Below are 23,081 nucleotides of genomic sequence, written 5' to 3' on the forward strand. Positions count from 1 at the left end.
TTGTGTTTTTTTCCCTCTGTGGGTGTAGACAGGGGTAAGCGAGAGGTCAAGCAAGATAAACACGGCCCTACCACTGAAATAATAAAGGCTCTGTCTCAGTCAGCTCGGTTAGCTTTTTATTTTTCACTTTCTGAATATAAACATCCTGACAGTGTTCTGTCTGAATGAGGACATCCCCAGGGACTTGTGTAGTATTCCCAGAATCCCTTGAAACTTGTTGGAGAGGGAATGTGATGTAGTCTGACTGTGAGAAAGGTGGAGCAGCCTACATTCTACTGCAGTATTCTCAGCCTGCCCCCTCCTATTATGTTTTATTGATTCATGTCGCATGCAGAAACCGTTAATTTGCCAAGTGAATTGTCCCCCACAATGAATTCGGGGAGGGGACTGTGGATCTGTCCCCGGCCATTAGTATGTTCGTACATTAGTCACACGTGATATCTCAGGCTGAACTGGCACGATTTTGACTAAACTTGGGTAAATGATGCGTCTTGCCATAGAGATCTGGCATTTACAGAATTACACTGATTGGCTCAAGGTGGGAGCTACAGTAATTAACTGAAATTTGTTAGTCACACGCGATCGCTCAATTGGCCTGGGGGGGCTGCATCATTCATGGGGGAAGACATGTTTACAGTTGCATGTAATAGGGAGCAGGTTCTCTCTACATGATTGAGCAACTGAGTCACTGAGATGTCTTCTAGCCATGGAGGCCAAAATAATGGGGAACTGGGCATTGTTATGCATGATGGGATGTTCATTGCTTAATTAACTCAGGAACCACACCTGTGTGGAATCGTCTGCTTTCAATATACTTTATAGCCCTCATTTACTCAAGCATTTTCTTTTCTTTTGTCAGTTACTTGTATATGCAACAAGGAAATGGCTCTCTGACACAGCAGCCAAAAGTGAAGTAATTTCTCCCTCACTCGGCTATTATTCACATACAGAGGAAAGATTCACACCTTTCGATAAAGATTAGCAACATTTCAAATGTTGAGCTATATTGTATGCAAAAAGAAAAGGGGGGAATTATTTTATACTAAGATGTTTTTTTCTCTCAAAGGTAGGGATCACAGTTATTTGCACCCCTGTTTTCAATACCTTTCAATACCTCACCTTGCGAGGATAATGGCACTGAGCCTTTTTTGAAGGTGGAGGGATTATCTTGGCAAAGGATAAATGCTCACTAACAGGGATGTAAACAAGCTTGTGAGAAACTTGAGCGAAATAAGCTTTTTGGAATTTATTTTATTTTACCCCTTTTCTCCCCAATTTTGTGGTATCCAATTGTTAGTAGTTACTATCTTGTCTCATCGCTACAACTCCCGTACGGGCTCGGGAGAGACGAATGTCGAGAGCCATGCGTCCTCCGAAACACAACCCAACCAAGCCGCACTGCTTCTTAACACAGCGCGCATCCAACCTGGAAGCCAGCCGCACCAATGTGTCGGAGGAAACACCGTGCACCTGGCGACCTTGGTTAGCGTGCACTGCGCCTAGCCCGCCACATGAGTCGCTGGTGCGCGATGAGACAAGGACATCCCTACCGGCCTAACCCGGATGACGCTAGGCCAATTGTGCGTCGCCCCACGGACCTCCCAGTCGCGGCCGGCTGCGACAGAGCCTGGGCGCGAACCCAGAGTCTCTGGTGGCACAGCTAGCGCTGCGATGCAGTGCCCGAGACCACTGCGATACCCGGGGGGGTGTATTTTTTTTTCAGCTCATGAGACATGGCACCAACCTTGCATTTTTTAAAAATCTTTTTGTTCAGTATAATATAATTTCCTAGTTTTTGAGTATACCATAGCTTATTATTTGAATTGTTTAGTATAGTAATTTACGCTCATCTTTATTAGGGTTGTCAATAATTTCCAACCCCACTGTATTTCATTGCCTGACAGATACCTCCCCCAGGCACTATGGAGTCAGTAAGTGATATGAAATGATTCCCTATGGTTCATAAATCAATATTATTGATGTTATCCTTGGTGCTCAATAGGAAATTCCCAGGTTGGTTAAATGTCGCTTCCTTTTTGCTCAGTTTGTGCCCTCTGTCTGTAAACCTCTCTGGAGAGACATAGTGGCATGTCTACCCAGAGGAGATGCCTGTGCTTCTCTTACCCTCCATAATCTGCCCTCTGTTAATAGTTCAAGGTTTTACTTCCCTTCCAACACTGGGAGCGGTCAGTGGTAAATGATATTCCCCAGATAGTAATCACTCCCCAAGAATGCCAGGCGTTGGGTCTCGAGTACAGGGAAGACCGTGTCGGCTGCTTGTTATGGTTATCCGTTTGTGGTGGGGCATTGGACACACAGTTAATACAGTGACTTAATTAGAATGTTCATTCTCTCCCTTTCTCCAACTGAGCACAGTCTATCTCAGGGCAACATGTGCCTGTCACAACTGTCGTCTGTTAGGAGAAAGTTTCCAGTTGGAATTCAAGCTCAGAAACCGTAAGATCACAGGAACAAGGGACATTATCTACTCTGCTGAAAGGGATATTACAGACCAAGTGATTCATTGTAGCGCTCTAACTTAACAACCATTAGATTATTTGTGGTGGCATCTGGGTCCACTTAGAGAACAAGCTCCAGATCTCCAGAAGGGAGGTTCAGGTTGCGGCTAACACACTTATCAGCTGTGGGAACAAATGCTATCCATTTGTGTGTAACGAAGGCTGGCTCCAGCACAAGGGGCCCCCTTCACATGACTGTGTCAGCCTGGCTAGTGTTTTCCTAAGGATTTGAAGGAAGCTGTGCTTCCCACCTTTTATGAAAATAGTGATTTACAGTTTTCATAGCTCAGCAAACCTGAGATGATGGATAATACAAGTTTAAAACGCAGTACAACTATGTTGGGGTGTGATAAATTGCTCGGCTGACCTTGTTCTTGCTAGAAGACCACTTCATTAATATTACATTTTTCCATCCAAGTTTGTTTTCTCTGGTTTCTGTACATGGGGAATTTCACGCTAATGAAATGACGCTGTGAATTTATAGTTTAGGTTGTAGTTAGTCTAAGGTTTTCTAATGATCAATTAGCCTTTTAAAATGCTAAACATGGATTAGCTAACACAACATGCTATTGGAACACAGGAGTGATGGTTGCTGAGAATGAGCCTCTGTACGCCTGTGTAGATATTCAATTAAAAATCAGCCGTTTCCAGCTACAATAGTCATTTACAACATTAACAATGTCTACACTGTATTTCTGATCAATTTGATGTTATTTTAATGGACATGTGCTTTTCTTTCAAAGACGAGGACATTTCTAAGTGACCCCAAACTTTTGAACGTGTGTCTTAATAGAGGTCGACCTTCGACATTTTTTTTTCTTGTCTATCCACTCATTTACCAGGTGAGGGTTCAGAGATTAGTGTAGTCATGGTTATTCAGCTGGGTTAGCTCTGAGGTCAGTGTTCCAGACCTATCGAAAGTGAATTTGTTCAGTAGCTCAATGCACTAGGCGCTGCAGGCACACTTCTCACTGTTAAACAAGTGAATATAATGTGTTGAGCAGGGGTCTTGTTTTCTCCCAGCGTTCCTGTGCAACATAGTTGACCAACTCCCGTGGCAGTGGGCTTGGCCTCAGCGAGTCAGCTTGCTCAGGGCAATGGCCACAGATTGCCCTCGGAACAGTGCATGATACTAATCCCTGACAAATTCCTGCCTCTCCAATCTAGCTGCGGTGAAATATGTGATTGTTTGAAAGATGGAAGCTTACTAGGAATCACAGGAGACGAGTTCTCAGGCCCAGTATTTTGTATTCATTTGATTTAAGGAGGGATATAAGCAGTGATGAGGGAAAGAAGCAGTGATGTGGGAAACTGGCAGGGTGGCTGGGCCTGGCGGTGACACTCCTCATCAGTAAGACCAAAGTACTTTGGCATGATGAGGGCCAAACTTAACTGCAGGCCACTGTGTTTTAAGTTCCCAACCATAGGCGGTTGGTGGCACTGTAATTGGGGAGAATGGGCTCTTGCTAATGGCTGCAGCGGAATAGGTGGAATGGTATCAAACATATGGTTTCCATTTGCTCCATTCTGGCCATTATTATGAGCCGTTCTCACCTCAACAGCCTCCTGTGTCAACCTGTGTAGCCTGAACAATTATTCCTGAAAAAGAGCTTTAGATGCATTTAAATCCTTGCCCTTACTAATTCAAAGGGCAATTTATGGAAGAGGGTTGCTAGCTATTGAAAATGTTTTTGTGGTTTGGTTACTGTAAGGCTTTAATTTGACTGAATTTCACCATTCCCGTCAACCTTTTCTTCAGGTGGCTGCAGCATTTGGATGTCTCATCCCAGCTAGGACCCTCCAGCTCTGTCTCATGTCACTCCCCCAGACTTCCAGTCACTGGTCTGGTATGAGCTCATGTTGTAATCTCAGGAATATACAAAGCCCTCTGGAGCCCCATACGTCAGAGCTTGTGCCAGCCACTCAAACACAGACTAACCATGCAGTAATCAGTGGAATGTGAGGAATTTCTCTATTAAATGCTGATAAGAATCCAGCTAGTTTTCCCCACACCTGTGCAAGCTTAGAGGAGTGGGGAATGAATGAGTTTGTGGTGGTGTAACAAGCACATAACTGGGGCAGCTGAGCAATGGGAAAGGTATACACCTCTGATTCTGGTGATCATCTTCTGGGAGATGGACATGCTGTGATCAATACTATGGAATGTAGAATCTAGATTGAGGCGACTGACAACAGGGCATCACAACATTGGCCATACATCAGAGGAACAAAATGTTTTGTTTTGTTGCTGCCGGGGAGGCAGGGTAGTCGAGTGGTTAGAGTGTTGGACTAGTAGCCAGAAGGTTACAAGTTCAAACCCCCGAGCTGACAAGGTACAAATCTGTCATTCTGCCCCTGAACAGGCAGTTAACCCACTGTTCCTTGGCCGTCATTGAAAATAAGAATTTGTTCTTAACTGCCTTGCCTAGTTAAAAAATAAAACAGAGTTGCATTATTATGTGAAAGCTTAAGTTTCATGTTAATTTTACTACAATGAGTCCACTTGTGCTGACTTGAGACCTGACTCTGTTCTGTCTTGGCAGGTCCTGAGGCCTGAGTGCCATGCCAGAGGAGTCCCACAGTACTCTCCATAAGGGCCCAATGGGGGAAGGTAAGACCAGCCTTTTTAACATCTTATTGACCTTTTTATAGTTAGTTGTACAGTATGTGACATCTCAGATGCACTGGCAAACAATGATCACTTGGCAGTCTACAGCTCAAAGTCCATTACTAACCTCCTTTAACTTAATGTAATGTTTGTTTTGCGTCCCGGCATTGGAGAGCTAATGTAACATTGATAGAAGGGCATTCTAATCCAAAATTGCAGATTATTTGCCGTCAGCCAAAGTACTGCATGGGTAGGTGGAAAGGGCTAGAAATCTGCAGAATAAAGGACATCTGAAGGATTGGAAAAGCAGAGCTCAGAGACCCATGAATTCCCTGCCCACAGTCTGTCAGGGCTGACCTGGCAGAGCGGTGCTTTGTGTGATTCCGGAGCTGGACTGCCCCTTCTGCATAGCTCAGACCAAAACAAGGATCAGGATGTGTCTGACTCCAAAACAATGATTATTCTTTGGCCAGCATATGTAGCTGACCTGCATGGTGGGGGGTGCTTCCTTAAATTCCATGGTATTTCAATTGCTAATTATCTTCAGTAAAAGAACTTGCCTGTGTCCACAATGCCCCCCCCCTTCTCCACTGAATACATTTTGGCACTGAGCTTTCACTCTGGCTGAAGAATGCCAATGTGTCAATGGCTCTGTTTTTCCTCCCCACCCGTCCCTTTGCCACCACCACGGCCAAAAGAGGCCAGTGGCTGGGAGGGGGGGGGACGTGTGCCGCCCTCATGAGGAGTTGTCCCGTTCCATCAGACTGCCTATAGCTCAGACTGCATTCAGACTACCTTCACAATTGAAGCCTCTAAAACAAATCTCAACTTTTGATTTAGCCCACCCTCATATTGTAGTTAAAAAAATATCTTGCTGCTCATTTGGACTAGTGTGTGGAGTTTTCGATTTGTCTCCTGCTTTGGATGGATAACTGTTAACAGGCAGCTTGGAATGCTGTCTCTCTCTTTTGAGGTAATGATTGGTCGAAGTGAAGAGGCAAGAGGAATGTGTGTTGAAAGGTAAACATTTACATTTAAGTCATTTAGCAGACGCTCTTATCCAGAGCGACTTACAAATTGGTGCATTCACCTTATGACCTCCAGTGGAACAGTAGTGCATCTAAATCTTTTCAGGGGGAGGGGGGTGAGAGGGATTACTTTATCCTATCCTAGGTATTCCTTAAAGAGGTGGGGTTTCAGGTGTCTCCGGAAGGTGGTGATTGACTCCGCTGTCCTGGCGTCGTGAGGGAGTTTGTTCCACCATTGGGGGCCAGAGCAGCGAACAGTTTTGACTGGGCTGAGCGGGAACTGTACTTCCTCAGTGGTAGGGAGGCGAGCAGGCCAGAGGTGGATGAACGCAGTGCCCTTGTTTGGGTGTAGGGCCTGATCAGAGCCTGGAGGTACTGAGGTGCCGTTCCCCTCACAGCTCCGTAGGCAAGCACCATGGTCTTGTAGCGGATGCGAGCTTCAACTGGAAGCCAGTGGAGGGAGCGGAGGAGCGGGGTGACGTGAGAGAACTTGGGAAGGTTGAACACCAGACGGGCTGCGGCGTTCTGGATGAGTTGTAGGGGTTTAATGGCACAGGCAGGGAGCCCAGCCAACAGCGAGTTGCAGTAATCCAGACGGGAGATGACAAGTGCCTGGATTAGGACCTGCGCCGCTTCCTGTGTGAGGCAGGGTCGTACTCTGCGGATGTTGTAGAGCATGAACCTACAGGAACGGGCCACCGCCTTGATGTTAGTTGAGAACGACAGGGTGTTGTCCAGGATCACGCCAAGGTTCTTAGCGCTCTGGGAGGAGGACACAATGGAGTTGTCAACCGTGATGGCGAGATCATGGAACGGGCAGTCCTTCCCGGGAGGAAGAGCAGCTCCGTCTTGCCGAGGTTCAGCTTGAGGTGGTGATCCGTCATCCACACGGATATGTCTGCCAGACATGCAGAGATGCGATTAGCCACCTGGTCATCAGAAGGGGGAAAGGAGAAGATTAATTGTGTGTCGTCTGCATAGCAATGATAGGAGAGACCATGTGAGGTTATGACAGAGCCAAGTGACTTGGTGTATAGCGAGAATAGGAGAGGGCCTAGAACAGAGCCCTGGGGGACACCAGTGGTGAGAGCACGTGGTGTGGAGACGGATTCTCGCCACGCCACCTGGTAGGAGCGACCTGTCAGGTAGGACGCAATCAAGCGTGGGCCGCGCCGGAGATGCCCAACTCGGAGAGGGTGGAGAGGAGGATCTGATGGTTCACAGTATCGAAGGCAGCCGATAGGTCTAGAAGGATGAGAGCAGAGGAGAGAGAGTTAGCTTTAGCAGTGCGGAGCGCCTCCGTGATACAGAGAAGAGCAGTCTCAGTTGAATGACTAGTCTTGAAACCTGACTGATTTGGATCAAGAAGGTCATTCTGAGAGAGATAGCGGGAGAGCTGGCCAAGGACGGCACGTTCAAGAGTTTTGGAGAGAAAAGAAAGAAGGGATACTGGTCTGTAGTTGTTGACATCGGAGGGATCGAGTGTAGGTTTTTTCAGAAGGGTGCAACTCTCGCTCTCTTGAAGACGGAAGGGACGTAGCCAGCGGTCAGGGATGAGTTGATGAGCGAGGTGAGGTAAGGGAGGAGGTCTCCGGAAATGGTCTGGAGAAGAGAGGAGGGGATAGGGTCAAGCGGGCAGGTTGTAGGGCGGCCGGCCGTCACAAGACGCGAGATTTCATCTGGAGAGAGAGGGAGAAAGAGGTCAGAGCACAGGGTAGGGCAGTGTGAGCAGAACCAGCGGTGTCGTTTGACTTAGCAAACGAGGATCGGATGTCGTCGACCTTCTTTTCAAAATGGTTGACGAAGTCATCTGCAGAGAGGGAGGAGGGGGAAGGGGAGGAGGATTCAGGAGGGAGGAGAAGGTTGCAAAGAGCTTCCTAGGGTTAGAGGCAGATGCTTGGAATTTAGAGTGGTAGAAAGTGGCTTTAGCAGCAGAGAGAGAAGAGGAAAATGTAGAGAGGAGGGAGTGAAAGGATGTCAGGTCCGCAGGGAGGCGAGTTTTCCTCCATTTCCGCTCGGCTGCCCGGAGCCCTGTTCTGTGAGCTCGCAATGAGTCGTCGAGCCACGGAGCGGGAGGGGAGGACCGAGCCGGCCTGGAGGATAGGGGACATAGAGAGTCAAAGGATGCAGAAAGGGAGGAGAGGAGGGTTGAGGAGGCAGAATCAGGAGATAGGTTGGAGAAGGTTTGAGCAGAGGGAAGAGATGATAGGATGGAAGAGGAGAGAGTAGCGGGGAGAGAGAGCGAAGGTTGGGACGGCGCGATACCATCCGAGTAGGGGCAGTGTGGGAAGTGTTGGATGAGAGCGAGAGGGAGAAGGATACAAGGTAGTGGTCGGAGACTTGGAGGGGAGTTGCAACGAGGTTAGTGGAAGAACAGCATCTAGTAAAGATGAGGTCGAGCGTATTTCCTGCCTTGTGAGTAGGGGGGAAGGTGAGAGGGTGAGGTCAAAAGAGGAGAGGAGTGGAAAGAAGGAGGCAGAGAGGAATGAGTCAAAGGTAGGCGTGGGGAGGTTAAAGTCGCCCAGAACTGTGAGAGGTGAGCCGTCCTCAGGAAAGGAGCTTATCAAGGCATCAAGCTCATTGATGAACTCTCCGAGGGAACCTGGAGGGCGATAAATGATAAGGATGTTAAGCTTGAAAGGGCTGGTAACTGTGACAGCATGGAATTCAAAGGAGGCGATAGACAGATTGGTAAGGGGAGAAAGAGAGAATGACCACTTGGGAGAGATGAGGATCCCGGTGCCACCACCCCGCTGACCAGAAGCTCTCGGGGTGTGCGAGAACACGTGGGCAGACGAAGAGAGAGCAGTAGGAGTAGCAGTGTTGTCTGTGGTGATCCATGTTTCCGTCAGTGCCAAGAAGTCGAGGGACTGGAGGGAGACATAGGCGGAGATGAACTCTGCCTTGTTGGCCGCAGATCGGCAGTTCCAGAGGCTACCGGAGACCTGGAACTCCACGTGGGTCGTGCGCGCTGGGACCACCAGATTAGGGTGGCCGCGGCCACGCGGTGTGGAGCGTTTGTATGGTCTGTGCAGAGAGGAGAGAACAGGGATAGACAGACACATAGTTGACAGGCTACACAAGAGGCTACGCTAATGCAAAGGAGATTGGAATGACAAGTGGACTACACGTCACGAGTGTTCAGAGAGTTAAGCTTACGTAGCAAGAATCTTATTGACTAAAATGATTAAAATGATACAGTACTGCTGAAGTAGGCTAGCTGGCAGAGGCTGCGTTGTTGACTAAGTAGGCTAGCTGGCATTGGCTGCGTTGTTGACACTACACTAATCAAGTCGTTCCGTTGAGTGTAATAGTTTCTACTGTGCTGCTATTCGGGGCTAGCTGGCTAGCTAGCAGTGTTGATTACGTTACGTTGCGTTAAAGAACGACAATAGCTGGCTAGCTAACCTAGGAAATCGCTCTAGACTACACAATTATCTTTGATACAAAGACGGCTATGTAGCTAGCTATGTAGCTAGCTACGATCAAACAAATCAAGCCGTTGTACTGTAATGAAATGAAATGAAAAATGTGATACTACCTGTGGAGCGAAGCGAAATGCGACCCAGATTGTTGAGTGCAGAAGTTCTGTTCGGTAGACGTTGGCTAGCTGTTGGCTAGCTAGCAGAGTCTCCTATGTTAAGGACGACATAAAACTACACACTCTAAACTACACAATTATCTTGGGTACGAAGACAGCAAAGACAACTATGTAGCTAGCTAACACTACACTAATCAAGTCGTTCAGTTGAGTGTAATAGTTGTGCTGCTAATCGGTAGACGGTGGACTAGCTAACGGTGGACGTTAGCTAGCTGGCTAGCTGCAGGGCAGTGTAGACTGCGTTAGGACGACGAAATACGATAATTACGCAATTATCTATGATACAAAGACGGCTGTGTAGCTAGCTAGGAAGAAATTGCTAAGATTAGACAAATCAAACCGTTGTACTATAATGAAATGTAATGAAATGTAATACTACCTGCGGACCGAGTGCAGATGCGACCGCTCGCTCCGCTCGCTCCAACAATGAAGTCTGTCATTGTCGTGACTATCCCGCTCAAATTCACCTCTAGGGTCAAAAGAGCCCAAAGGTTTATAACATGACCACTCAGCTGAAAGAACATCTGGGGGATTGGTTTTACTGGTTACAGCTTTACAATTACCGTACACCTGACATGGCTAGCATGGGACAAACCCTGGGTTCAATAGTCTGCTTCTGCTACAAGATGGCTTTATTTCATTTGATATATCAGCTGAAATGTTTTAATATACACAGTCATATACACTGTTGGCTGAATGGAGGAAGTAAAACAACATTCTAGCATTGTTTAAGCTTTCTTTGTTTGATGTTTATCTGTGTTTTTAGATCAATTGTTAGTGCATTATCCTCCCAAGCAAACTCTGACTTCTTCTAAGCAAACGAACAAACCAAATGGGTATGAGTCAATATCTCCATGCTGTATGAAAGCTAAAGCACCGCTGTGTGAAGCTGCTGATGGAACAACCTGTCTGAACCCAGTACCAACAAACCTCAGGACCAGGGTGCCATAGATGAGAGCTACACCTGACCTACTTAGTAATGAGGACTGGAATTATAATGTAGCTGTGTTTGCAGAATGTATGGAGCTTTAAAGGGGTAGGAGACTGAGGAATTCGATGGGAACCAGTCCAAGCAGCAGCTTTTCCAGCCCAGTGGGCCTGGGGCTACAGACTGTGGTGACCTGGCCAGGCAGGGATGACTGCTCCTCTCTGAGTGCTGCTTGTTAATGGGGCCTCCAGAGCTTAACTCTTTTACCCCTCATTCTGCTCTTCTATCAGTCAGCCATAGGTTAGCTGGCTGCACCAGATCCGGTGACATGCATACTGGTCCCACGTGGAGACTGCTTAGAAAGTGTTTTAATGCTAGTCTCATTCAGTGGCACTGACAGTGACTTTTAGTCTGACCCAGTCCAGATCTGTATGTGCTTCAGCCAACTCTTATATTACTGTCATGCCATGACCTATAGACTGCACATACAGATCTGGGACCAAGCTATGCAACACAAACTGTAAGATGGACACAGATAACCTCCTATTCATCAATGTTTTTGGGCAGATGGTGAAAAGGATCAGGTCTGAGCTCTTTTGTTGCCAAGGCATTTATATAGCACTACATTCAATGTCTTCCACTGCATTGTTCAGGACCCTGCCTCCCACTCCCCACAATCAGTCACATTGATTCATTTCAATGTGAATGATTTTACTGCCCCTTACAATTACATTCCACCCAGAACTCTTCCAGTAGATTACGCAAGTTAGTCATAGACTCTTGAGTCTCATTCCAAGGTCTGGGGAAGTTCGCCTTGTTATTGTGCTGTCTGTTAAAAAAAGCTCTCCAGAATCTTGTTCCATTTAGAAAACCCCACATTTAGTTTCCTCTGTGATATGATGCTGCTTGTATTTGGAGTTGTTTCCTTTTCCTGTGTGATATCTGTCAGTTAACCTCAGTTGAGAACTTATGCTGCATGTCCTGGAAGGGCTCAAGGGAACTCCCAGGACATCCCTCCCTGACCCCCCTCAACTTCTCCTCTCTGCCCAGCTGTCCCCCAGAATGTTGCCCTCTCTCAGTGGGGCTCACTCTGCAGGGAAGTGCTAATGGGCCTGTCTGTAGACACACTGCCTGGTGGTAAAGTTTACAATGTGCTCACACCTCGGACCTCCATCAGACCCAGATGGCGTGTGTTGTCCAGAGGAAATGGGACTTTAAATAAACCCCAGCTGAAGTGGCTCTTTGGGGGTCATGTTGAATGGAGTCTTATAAGTGGATCATCACATGCCTGTGCACTGAGGTCAATTTGGCACTGCTGGATCCTTCACCCCTCAAACGTTGCTTTGCAAGTAAACTAACAGGATTAAATCAGGGTCTTTTGAACAGAAGTGTCTTTTAAAACTTTGAATCTCTTTCAACCACTTTCTCCTTCCCTTATTAGTATTGGAATGGGGGTGCAGTGCAGAGAAATGTTTCCCTTGTCCCCCAATTCAGTCTTATCACTGTAAAATACAAGGTTTGTTTGAGTTCTCAGGTATCTACTCCAGAATAAGTTGGTGGGAAATTATAGTGTGAATGTATATAATTGACAGTTGCGATTTACCTGTTTCCTTGTCAGGAACCAGGTAACTGAAATGGAAGAATGCACATTAAACAAGTGTACAGTGAACTTTCAAATATTTAAGAACAGGTCTGAAGGATAAGCGGTGTCTTAGGAAAAAATGTCAACCACAAACAGTTTCACTTGTAAGCGCAGGAGTTCTCCAAACTTACCAACAACTAGCTAGATCTCTGACTTTGACATTTCGTGTGGAATGCAGGTTCAGGTTATGTGTGCTCAGCCTCAGTCACTGCTGCTATTCGGGTTTATTTACTGACCTCCAAGCTAATCATTAACATCCCATTTAATGTCCTTTTTAGAGGTAAAAGTAAAGTGTAAATAAAACAAAGTCTAGAAGCAAGAAAGAGATTGCATACTGGTTTACTCCCCTCAACAATGTAGTACGATATTCAATTCTTAATTACAAAAGCCCAAATACAAAATGTAAAAAATAACAAGTTGTAATACAAATTTTAAGAAAGAAATCGGAATCATTGTCTTTTCGCTAGTGATGATTCATGGCTATGGTATTGAGTTTTTCCTATCCTTTAGTTGCAATGTGCACGATGATGATGTAGACTTATGACTAATCCTCAGCTTCAATCTCTGTGCATATGCTGCTTCCTGGGGAGCTTTCACCACAGCCAAGTGGGGAGGAGTCTTTCCCAAGGGGATAAACCCCAGACACCCCATGTTCCTTTTGTCTGATCTCTGTGGAGGAACTGATAACCCCTGCCAGGGTTGTATGGGTGTGTGTTAAAGGATGGAGGAATATTGGGGCATTGAAGCGGTCATTGAGATGTAGAGAGAAATGCCATTCTTGGCTTTATCCTATAGCAAAACAGGGTGACGCCAAGCCCTTGACTCTGAAAGGATCAGTTAACCGATATAAGGGGCACCTTCGGATCCACAGGAGATGTTTCCTGTGAGTGAATGACAACATACAAAAAGTAGTCATCGTTCAATCAGAGGGTTGGATTTTCCAGTTTGTGGCTTGAGGAGGTCCCCTTTATGGCTAGAAGGGATTCTCCGCTAGATATTCACATTATGAATGCACAGTCAAGAGAAACCCATGTAAAGAAATCAAGAATGCCTTGCAGCAGTTATTCAGGAACGTAAATATCGTGCTCATGGACATGTGAACTGTAAATTCCTCAAGTATTTCTACAACTTGTTTTGACAGGGTTTAACTTGATCTTGGATTATAACTATTCTTATGAATCAAAGCATAACAAAGGGAACAAAATGTTCAAGTTCTTGGGATTTTACAACAAAGGTTGTATAATAAGCTGTCTGGCAGGGCAGTTTGCCATTTTGTGAGCCCTTGCCTCAACGGTGTGAATAAGATCCAATATTTATTCTGTGTCCAGCAGAGTGCTCTGTAGTTTCAGTCAATGTCTGGTACAAAATCACAAGGCCTTGTTGGACATGATTCACCTTCTTCAATAATCACGCAGCTTCATTTGATACATGAGTCAGGATGATTTAGAAGAACAACTATGTGAAGTAGTACTAACAGAATAGGTGGGGCCACATTGGTGTCTGCTTAGGAGGAAGGACACGCACAATGAAGGGACTTTTATATATGGTTAATTTTCATCCTGGCGAACACCATGCCACTTGCATGCAAATATCAGACCGCAACGGGAAATGAGTCCAGGGATCAGGAGAACTGTTTAACACTATGGTGTTGGAGACAGAGTGCCTCATGCTCTCAACCTCTTTAGAGAGCGAAGAGGACATATTCCTCTGTTTTCAAAGGTGCCCATGCAACTAGAGGGAGAGGGATTTGCATTCTGGATGTTGGAGACGGACACTCATGTTCCTCTGTCCTAGCTCCTGATTTGGTTAGAAACATTCAAGGATGAAGATGGGTCCCTTGTAATGGAGAGGGTTTCCTATCAAACAACATAAGGATTATGATGACTACCAAGTATCCATTATGCGGTCCACTTTTGTTCATAAGGAAACATCTGACTGGATGTGAGGGGTGCTAGCTGCAGATGTAGAGTCATAGGGGTGTGTCTGGCACAGAGGGAAGGTGCTCACTGATCAGATGAAAGTTTCCCCGACTCTACTGCGGTTCAGTAGATTGGAGGTGAGCAGAAGGGAGTTTATACTTGCGTGCCTAATAAGGGTGGGATGTCTCAGACTTAGGACAACATTGGAATTTCTCACCTTCGTCATCGTGAGGACCTGGGTGGTGAGGACCAAGTCACTGTACTCTTTTGTTAAAGGTATGTCCAGAGATTCTACAAAGTACGTTTCATTTGAATATTTGTTCTGAGGTGTATTTTTCAATTTATAAGATATTATTAGAAACTCTATCAAAAGTATAATTGTCATGGTTTAATCCCAGTTTTAGTTTAGTTTCAACATCACTATGGATCGATTTAGGCCCTTCTGTTATCTTATGTTTTTTTTATACCCTTTAGTTATTTATTATCTGACATCTTTGCATTGAGTCATTTTAACCTATGTAATCAGTTCCTCCTATGGAAGGCGGGACATGTTGTGTAATGTGTCTTAGATAGAACTGTCTAAGAGCTCTGAGTCTCTCCATAGCAACTGCTTTGACTGGGCTGTAAATATAGCCCATGAGGAAAAACAACCCTTTGTCCAATGTAGAATTTACATATGAACATGGAAGCCAGAGCAGGTTGGTTTGCAAACGTCCACATGTCAATCTCGCAATGTTTTGAAACCGACAGGTAGTGCAGTCTTCTCAGTGATGTGAACAAAAGTTGTTGTTGGAAAAAGAAAAAAGCTTCCTGATGGGAATTAATCCTATTGTATCACAGGGACCATGTGAGAAAATTAGGGATTATTTCTCATATTTGATTTATAGTGCTCTTTGACAAGACAGACAAATGTCATGCTGTCAGTGAAATGTCCCATTGAGGGATTTCTTTACTGAGAGACAATTTGCATGCTCAGTGTGAAGGTGAACAACAAGGTGTTGTCAGAACAACATCCTTGTCAGAACTACAGTACATGTCTACCTTATTTGGTACTGTATGTCGTTGACATCAATCTTGTCATCACAAACAGACAGGGTCATATGAGTTTTATGGTGTCAACCTGACGAATGAAAGCTGAAATGGAAACATCTGTAGATTACACCTGTTCTAGACTGTCTGATTACTCAGTGACCGTTCAGAACATCTCGCCTTCATCTCAGTCTGTGGAAATACCATACTAGTGCTGTACTCGCCATAAATTACCAGGGCCAAAAGTATCTTAAGGATAACTTCATCATTAGAACCATTGTTTCTAACAATGAATTTAGCATTAAGAAGCTTTCAGGAAAACGGGCCCAGAGCTCTTCTTCGAACTAGACCTGGTTTGGCTCAAAGAGAAATCTCATGGACCTGTAATTCTCATTTGTTAAGATGCCTGACATTGTTCAGTAGTCAAAAACATGCAGGCCCCATTCCCATAGATGATACTGTTGAACAGTGTTCTAATAAGTTGAACTATAGCTTCCCAGGGGCCGGGCTGTGGACTCCAAGAAGTAACAGAGGTCATGCTTGTGGCATTTACATTCAGTAGTCTGTGAAGTTTAACTTTGGTTTAATAGGCTGTAGCAACCAGGAATTCAAATAATTACAGCTAGGGGTTCAGAATGAATACAGCAGGCATGTCAGCTATTTTACCTCAACAGGGTGATTAATGAAACAGCCCATAATACTCCGTTCAGACAGAAGCAGTTGATCAGATGTAATCCCTTGTACTGTGTGTTACAATGTGACTTATTTTTTACTTATTCCTCTGTCATACTGTAGCTATTTGAAACAGAGGTCATACTTTGTAACTCTGTATTGTTGAAGGTGAGGCCTAGGCTAAAATATACTCCAAATACTATACTCTGTTTTTAACCTTGACTTGGTTAATACTTCTGTTTGACTAGATTAATGATTGTATTCAATTGGTAGCCTCAAACAGAATTGGACTAAAACGACCTTGGGGCAATTCCACGATAACGGAATTGCACTAAGATTTTTCACAAAAAAATCTATGCCAAATTTAAAAACCATTTGATTTCAGAGTTTTAACAAATCCTACAACTCTATGCACAAGGACTACTTTAACAAGTTACACAGAACATTTGACAAAAACACATTTTAATGGAATAACTGCAGATTAAAAGTTACACATTTCTGTAAAATCTCCATCTGTTTGTGACCATGATTTCCAGAAACTCTGTTAAATATCTGCTCTTAGAGGTCGACCGATTATGATTTTTCAACGCCGATACCGATTTATTGGAGGACCAAAAAAGCCGATACCGATTAATCGGCCGTATTTTTGTTGGTTTTTAAAAATATATTTTTAACATTTTTATTTATTTGTAATAATGACAATTACAACAATACTGAATGAACACTTATTTTAACTTGATATAATACATCAATAAAATCAATTTGGCCTCAAACAAATAATGAAACATGTTCAATTTGGTTTAAATAATGCAAAAACAAAGTGTTGGAGAAGAAAGTAAAAGTGCAATATGTGCTATGTAAGAAAGCTAACGTTTCAGTTCCTTGCTCAGAACATGAGAACATATGAAAGCGTGTGGTTCCTTTTAACATGAGTCTTCAATATTCCCAGGTATGAAGTTTTAGGTTGTAGTTATTATAGGACTATTCCCTCTATACGATTTGTATTTTATTAACCTTTGACTATTGGATGTTCTTATAGGCACTTTACTATTGCCGGTGTAACAGTATAGCTTCCGTCCCTCTCCTCGCTCCTCCCTGGGCTCGAACCAGGAACACAACGACAATAGCCACCCTCGAAGCAGCGTTACCCATGCAGAGGAAGGGAAACAACCACTCCAAGGCTCAGAGCGAGTGACATTTGAAACGCTATTGGCGCGCCAACTAGCTAGCCATTTCACTTCGGTTACACCAGCCTCATCTCGGGAGTTGATAGGCTTGAAGTCATGAACAGCGCAATGCTTGATGGACAACGAAGAGGTGCTGGCAAAACGCACGAAAGTGCTGTTTGAATGAATGTTTGAATGAATGTTGTTTGAATGAATGTCGCCTGCTTCTGCCTACCACCGCTCAGTCAGATACTTGTATACTCAGTCAGATTATATGCAATACAGGACACTAGATAATATCTAGTAATATCATCAACCATGTGTAGTTAATAAGTAATATTTTACTTACTTTAAGATAAGTTTAATGCTAGCTAGCAACTTACCTTGGCTTACTGCATTCGCGTAACAGGCAGTCTCCTTGTGGAGTGCAACGAGAGAGAGGCAGGTCATTATTGCGTTGGAGGGTAGCCTAGTGGTTAGAGCGTTGGACTAGTAACCGGAAGGTTGCAAGTTCAAACCCCCGAGCTGACAAGGTACAAATCTGTCGTTCTGCCCCTGAACAGGCAGTTAACCCACTGTTCCCAGGCCGCCATTGAAAATAAGAATGTGTTCTTAACTGACTTGCCTAGTTAAATAAAGGTATAAAAATATATATATATAAAAAAAATTGGTGCCCTAAAATACCAGAATGACTTATTTATTTTAAAAAGTTTTTTTTCTTTTTTTTTTCTTCATAACAATCGGAAATCGGCCATTCCAATAAATCGGTCGACCTCTAATCTGCTCCGGATTAAGATTCATCCATGTCTGCAGAAAGAATGTGGTGACTTTGAAAATCTATTTTGGTTATTGAACTACAATAAGTAAAGTGGATTTACACCCAGTAACAGTATTGCGGTAATTTCAGAATTGGATCTTGGATCTGTACTACACATAAATGCAAAGTTATGAATGTCATTCTCTTCATGGTGATGTATCCTAAATAGGTACACAAAGATAGAAATATGCAATATCCTCCTCTGCATATCTGGGTATTATTCTACACACTGGCTATTATTTTAATGACCTCCAACAACAAACTACACCAATTTTGGTTGGTCCGGACCAATCAGATGTACAGTACATAAGTGTACTCAACTCTAGTGTGATCTACTGTTTCCTGTACTGAACTACAGTACAGGTCTGTCCTGTACTATGCTTTGCTTTACTGTACTGTGCTGTCCAAACTTGTGAAACTAACACGTCTATGATTTGGTCCAGAATGGAACAAATCTGAACCACTCATGGACGCTTATGTTTGGGCTAAATTTAAGGCCGGTCCAGATGTCTGTGGACGTTGAAATCCAGGCCAGGGCGGGCTGACCACATTTCAATTACTTTTCAACATCCATGGACATACGATGTCGGCCGGTGCTCAGTGGATGAGGATTCTGGCTAGAGTAAATGGAAAGGGAGGGGGCTCATGGGTAGGTGTCAGTAAGAGCCAGGAAAGGTGACCTTAATTGGAACGAGGGAGGGCTTGTCCATACTTTACACACTCTTGCATTGACCACCAGATGAGAAAGAACATAACAGTATACCAGTGGAAGGGAGGACAGTAGCAGGTGACCCAACTGGTTTGTGCCTGATTTTCCCATTGTAGCCAATTGAAATACAGAAATTGTTCGATTTTTCAGTAATTCTGTTACTGATTTGGTAACAGAATTTCATAATTCCTAAACAAAATTGATATCAGTAAAAAACAAGAACTAATCAATAGTCCTATCTTTGTGTTACTTCTGTGAATTTTCATTGTCCTCCCTCCTAATGAGGGAGAGAAATTAGAAAATATCTTCGATATGTGGGTTTTTGGTAACAGAATTTCAAAGCAATGTTTGTTAAACCAACAGAAGGCAGCAACAAATCTCCTAAACTAAATATGTGTTGATATAAGTTGGTAAGGGTCTTTACTTCAACATTGTGTTTTGATGTATTTCTAATGCTTTTAAGACTTTTTCTGGTAGATGGTTTCTAAGACTCCTTTTCCATCTGTTTGAAGAAATCAAAGCCTTTGTCTGATTTTCTTTGGATGGAACAGGGTTGAGACGTGAACAAAAATATTAATATAATATGTAAGTATGACCGGGAGACCCATGAGGCGGCGCACATTTAGCTCAGCGTTGTCCGGGACGGTTTGGCAGGCCAGGATTTCCTGGTCCCATCGCACTCTAGCGACTCCTTGTGGCAGGCCGGACATCTGCAAGCTGACCCCGGTCATCAGTTAGACTGTGTTTCCCCCTACACATTGGTGCGGCTGGCTTCCAGGTTAAGCGAGCAGTGTGTCAAGAAGAAGTGCGTGTTTTTGGAGGATGCGTGGCTCTCGACAGTCGCCTCTCCCGAGTCCATAGGGGAGTTTCAGCGATGGGACAAGAACACAACTACCAATTGGGGAGAAGTAGGGGTAAAAGTACAACAAATATATATAACTCTGCATGAGGCAAATGGTCACACCAGATACTGACTGGTTTTCTGATCCATGCCAATACCTTTTTTTAAAGGTATCTGTGACCAACAAATGCATGTCTGTATTCCCAGTCATGAAAAATCCATAGATTTGGTCCTAATGAATTTATTTCAATTGACTGATTTCCTTTATGAACTGTAATTCAGTAAAATAATTGAAATTGTTGCATGTTGCGTTTTCTATTTTTGTTCAGTGTGTATATTCCTTAATAAAAAATAAAAAATAGACTAACCTTTCATTTGACACCCAATTTAACAGGCTCCTATGAACTTCACATGTTGGTGCTCATGGGTCCTCTTTTTAGATGGAAATTACCCTTACCAAGCCTTTGTGACTGAGCTAAAGCCTGAGGGTGTGGGAGTCTGTGCTGCCATCTCTTGGATTGAATAATATTGTGGATATAAAGTAGTCTACTACAGTGGGGCAAAAAAGTATTTAGTCAGCCACCAATTGTGCAAGTTCTCCCACTTAAAAAGATGAGAGGCATGTCATTTTCATCATAGGTACACTTCAACTATGACAGACAAAATGAGAAAACAAAATCCAGAAAATCACATTGTAGGATTTTTTATTTATTTATTTGCAAATTATGGTGGAAAATAAGTATTTGGTCACCTACAAGCAAGATTTCTGGCTCTCACAGACCTGTAACTTCTTTAAGAGGCTCCTCTGTCCTCCACTCGTTACCTGTATTAATGGCACCTGTTTGAACTTGTTATCAGTATAAAAGACACCTGTCCACAACCTCAAACAGTCACACTCCAAACTCCACTATGGCCAAGACCAAAGAGCTGTCAAAGGACACCAGAAACAAAATTGTAGACCTGCACCAGGCTGGGAAGACTGAATCTGCGATAGCAGCATGGTTTGAAGAAATCAACTGTGGGAGCAATTCTTAGGAAATGGAAGACATACAAGACCACTGATAATCTCCCTCGATCTGGGGCCCCTCGATCTGGGGCTCCACGCAAGATCTCACCCCGTGGGGTCAAAATGATCACAAGAACAGTGAGCAAAAATCCCAGAACCACATGGGGGGACCTAGTGAATGACCTGCAGCGAGCTGGGACCAAAGTAACAAAGCCTACCATCAGTAACACACTACGTCGCCAGGGACTCAAATCCTGCAGTGCCAGACGTGTTCCCCTGCTTAAGCCAGTACGTGTCCAGGCCCATCTGAAGTTTGCTAGAGAGCATTTGGATGATCCAGAAGAAGATTGGGAGAATGTCAGATGAAACCAAAATAACTTTTTGGTAAACTCAACTCGTCGTGTTTGGAGGACAAAGAATGCTGAGTTGCATCCAAAGAACACCATACCTACTGTGAAGCATGGGGGTGGAAACATCATGCTTTGGGGCTGTTTTTCTGCAAAGGGACCAGGACGACTGATCCGTGTAAAGGAAAGAATGAATGGGGCCATGTATCGTTTTTTTTCTCATTTTGTCTGTCATAGTTGAAGTGTACCTATGATGAAAATTACAGGCCTTATCTTTTTAAGTGGGAGAACTTGCACAATTGGTGGCTGACTAAATACTTTTTTGCCCTACTGTATGTATGCTATGCCTATAGACGTCTTTAAAAGCTGTAACTTGCAGACCATCCAACCGAGAACAGGCCGCAGGGAGGTCAACACATGTAAATCTTCTTGCAAATCAGCCTCCAAATATTTACCCAAAGCTTTGAATACTCCATGTGAAAGTATCTGTGTGTGTATATGAAGTCTCAATGGTGAAGATGAAAAATCAGCTGTTGCTTTGTCATGGCGTGTTGGTTGTCCTGTGATGGATGTGCATACTGTACATTTTCTAAATATCTTCTGCATCAAAAGCTGCGGAGGAACACTTAACAGTTCCCCCTCATGAGTGAGGAAATGAGTGGTTCGTTCTGACACTCTCAGAGAAGAATGTACACATCTGTCTAAAGATGTTATGTTTTGAATACCTCAGCTCAGTAACCTACAGTTCTGTGTTCTGTCAGGACCACATGCATCACATTAAACTAGACTCAGGGCATCTTCCCACACACTTCTCCCCTTCTGAGTATTAACAGGTCCCAGAGCAGTTATTTACCTGCAGCTATTGGCTCAGCCAGGGCCTGTAAATGGGCTGTTCAAGGATCCCCAGCTGACTATGTATCTCAAGAGAATTGTTGCTATAATATGCTAAAGTATTACTGGAAGTAAATTAGGTTTCTCATTGTAAACACTTTTTTTATGAGGGATGACATCTGGTCACCACCTGTATTCAGATGAAGTCAAATCGGTGTGTGTGTGTGTGTGTGTTCAGAATTGTGAGGTATCTCATCTGAACATCTGTAGGGCCATGTTTACTGACATATTCATTTTGTTTCTCTGTTAGTGAAGGGACAGGTGTTGGTGTATGGCAGTGTGGGGGTGGAATCACAGTTGTATCACCCAGTGTGGGAGTTTATTGGTCATGGCAGCGCGGTGTGCAGGCAGGCCTGTGCCAGGGAAGATATGTTGATCCTCTGGGATCAGTATTAAATGTTTGCAGATGCTGGAGAGACTGAGGCACCAGGATAGACCAGACACTGCCTTTTTAAGTTCTGAGCGGGAGTCTGATACGTGAGGATGACACTGTGAGGATTTCAACTTAATATAGGTACGTGAGATGAATGCCTATGGCCAAGTCATTAGCAGTCTTTCTTTTTTGCTATTTTGTCAGTCATGGTTTATGTCTGTGATGTACTAGAGATGGAGGTCATCAATGTCCTCTCTGGTAATCCTGCATCTGACTTCCTTATCCACAGAGGCCCAATGGAAACACTGCCCTGCGTCACAGTAGGCTTGCTAATTTAGCTCTAACCTTATTTCCAGACCCACATGTTTACCAGGGCTTTTAATTTGCATTCCTTAGCATTGCCTGCTACAATGAAGCCACTCCGTGTGTGGTTGATAGAATCGTATGGAGGAGCTCAAACCAATAGAGTGTGGGATCAGGCAAATATCGAGTACCTTATATCTTCAGTGGGTACTCTGAGCAGGGAAAGAGAAGATTGGTGGTACTAGGGCAGTTAGTGACCTATTACCGCCACACCGGTGGAGACATGACCGCAGTCAATTTCCACGTGACTGTTTAGTCAATGTAACTAAGCTTCTCTAAGCTCTGATTCTGCTGATGGTCATTAGTAGCCTACCAAACTTGCTAACTGTCTGGTACTCGGCACTATATTGTTTCTCTAATCACTCTGACATCAATGCATATCGATCAAAAATCAAACACTTCATGAGAGCTCATTTTGCGCAACATTTCTATAGGCTATGCCTGCGTCAGAAAACGGAGTGATAGAGGCCATTAAAAAGAGGATCCCATCAGATTTCTTTAGGATAGGCTAACTATATTTATTTCTCAACTTTCCTAATATTTAAGCACATTGTTTGGCTTTACAACAGGAGTATAGCCTACCTGGCTGGCATGAAAATAAACCACTGGAAAAGCGTCCTCC

The 23,081-nt window shown here is 44.1% G+C and overlaps 1 protein-coding gene across 6 annotated transcripts in view; it reads left to right on the plus strand.

Annotated features, from left to right (window-relative positions):
- Window positions 1-23,081, plus strand: part of LOC115138449 (pleckstrin homology domain-containing family G member 3-like) — a 55,491-nt gene that overhangs the window by 7,397 nt on the left and 25,013 nt on the right. For 3 of the 6 annotated variants that reach the window (XM_065025681.1, XM_065025682.1, XM_065025683.1), the window contains one exon: window positions 5,063-5,130. In XM_065025681.1, coding sequence (XP_064881753.1) covers window positions 5,082-5,130 — 49 coding nt within the window. In that variant the 5' untranslated portion in view covers window positions 5,063-5,081. Of the gene's footprint in view, window positions 1-5,062; window positions 5,131-14,325; window positions 14,522-23,081 lie in introns of those variants that run through there. The other 3 variants (XM_065025678.1, XM_065025679.1, XM_065025680.1) reach the window with 1 other exon arrangement.

Source organism: Oncorhynchus nerka, linkage group LG12, assembly GCF_034236695.1.
Source record: "Oncorhynchus nerka isolate Pitt River linkage group LG12, Oner_Uvic_2.0, whole genome shotgun sequence".
Taxonomy (NCBI): Eukaryota; Metazoa; Chordata; class Actinopteri; order Salmoniformes; family Salmonidae; genus Oncorhynchus; species Oncorhynchus nerka.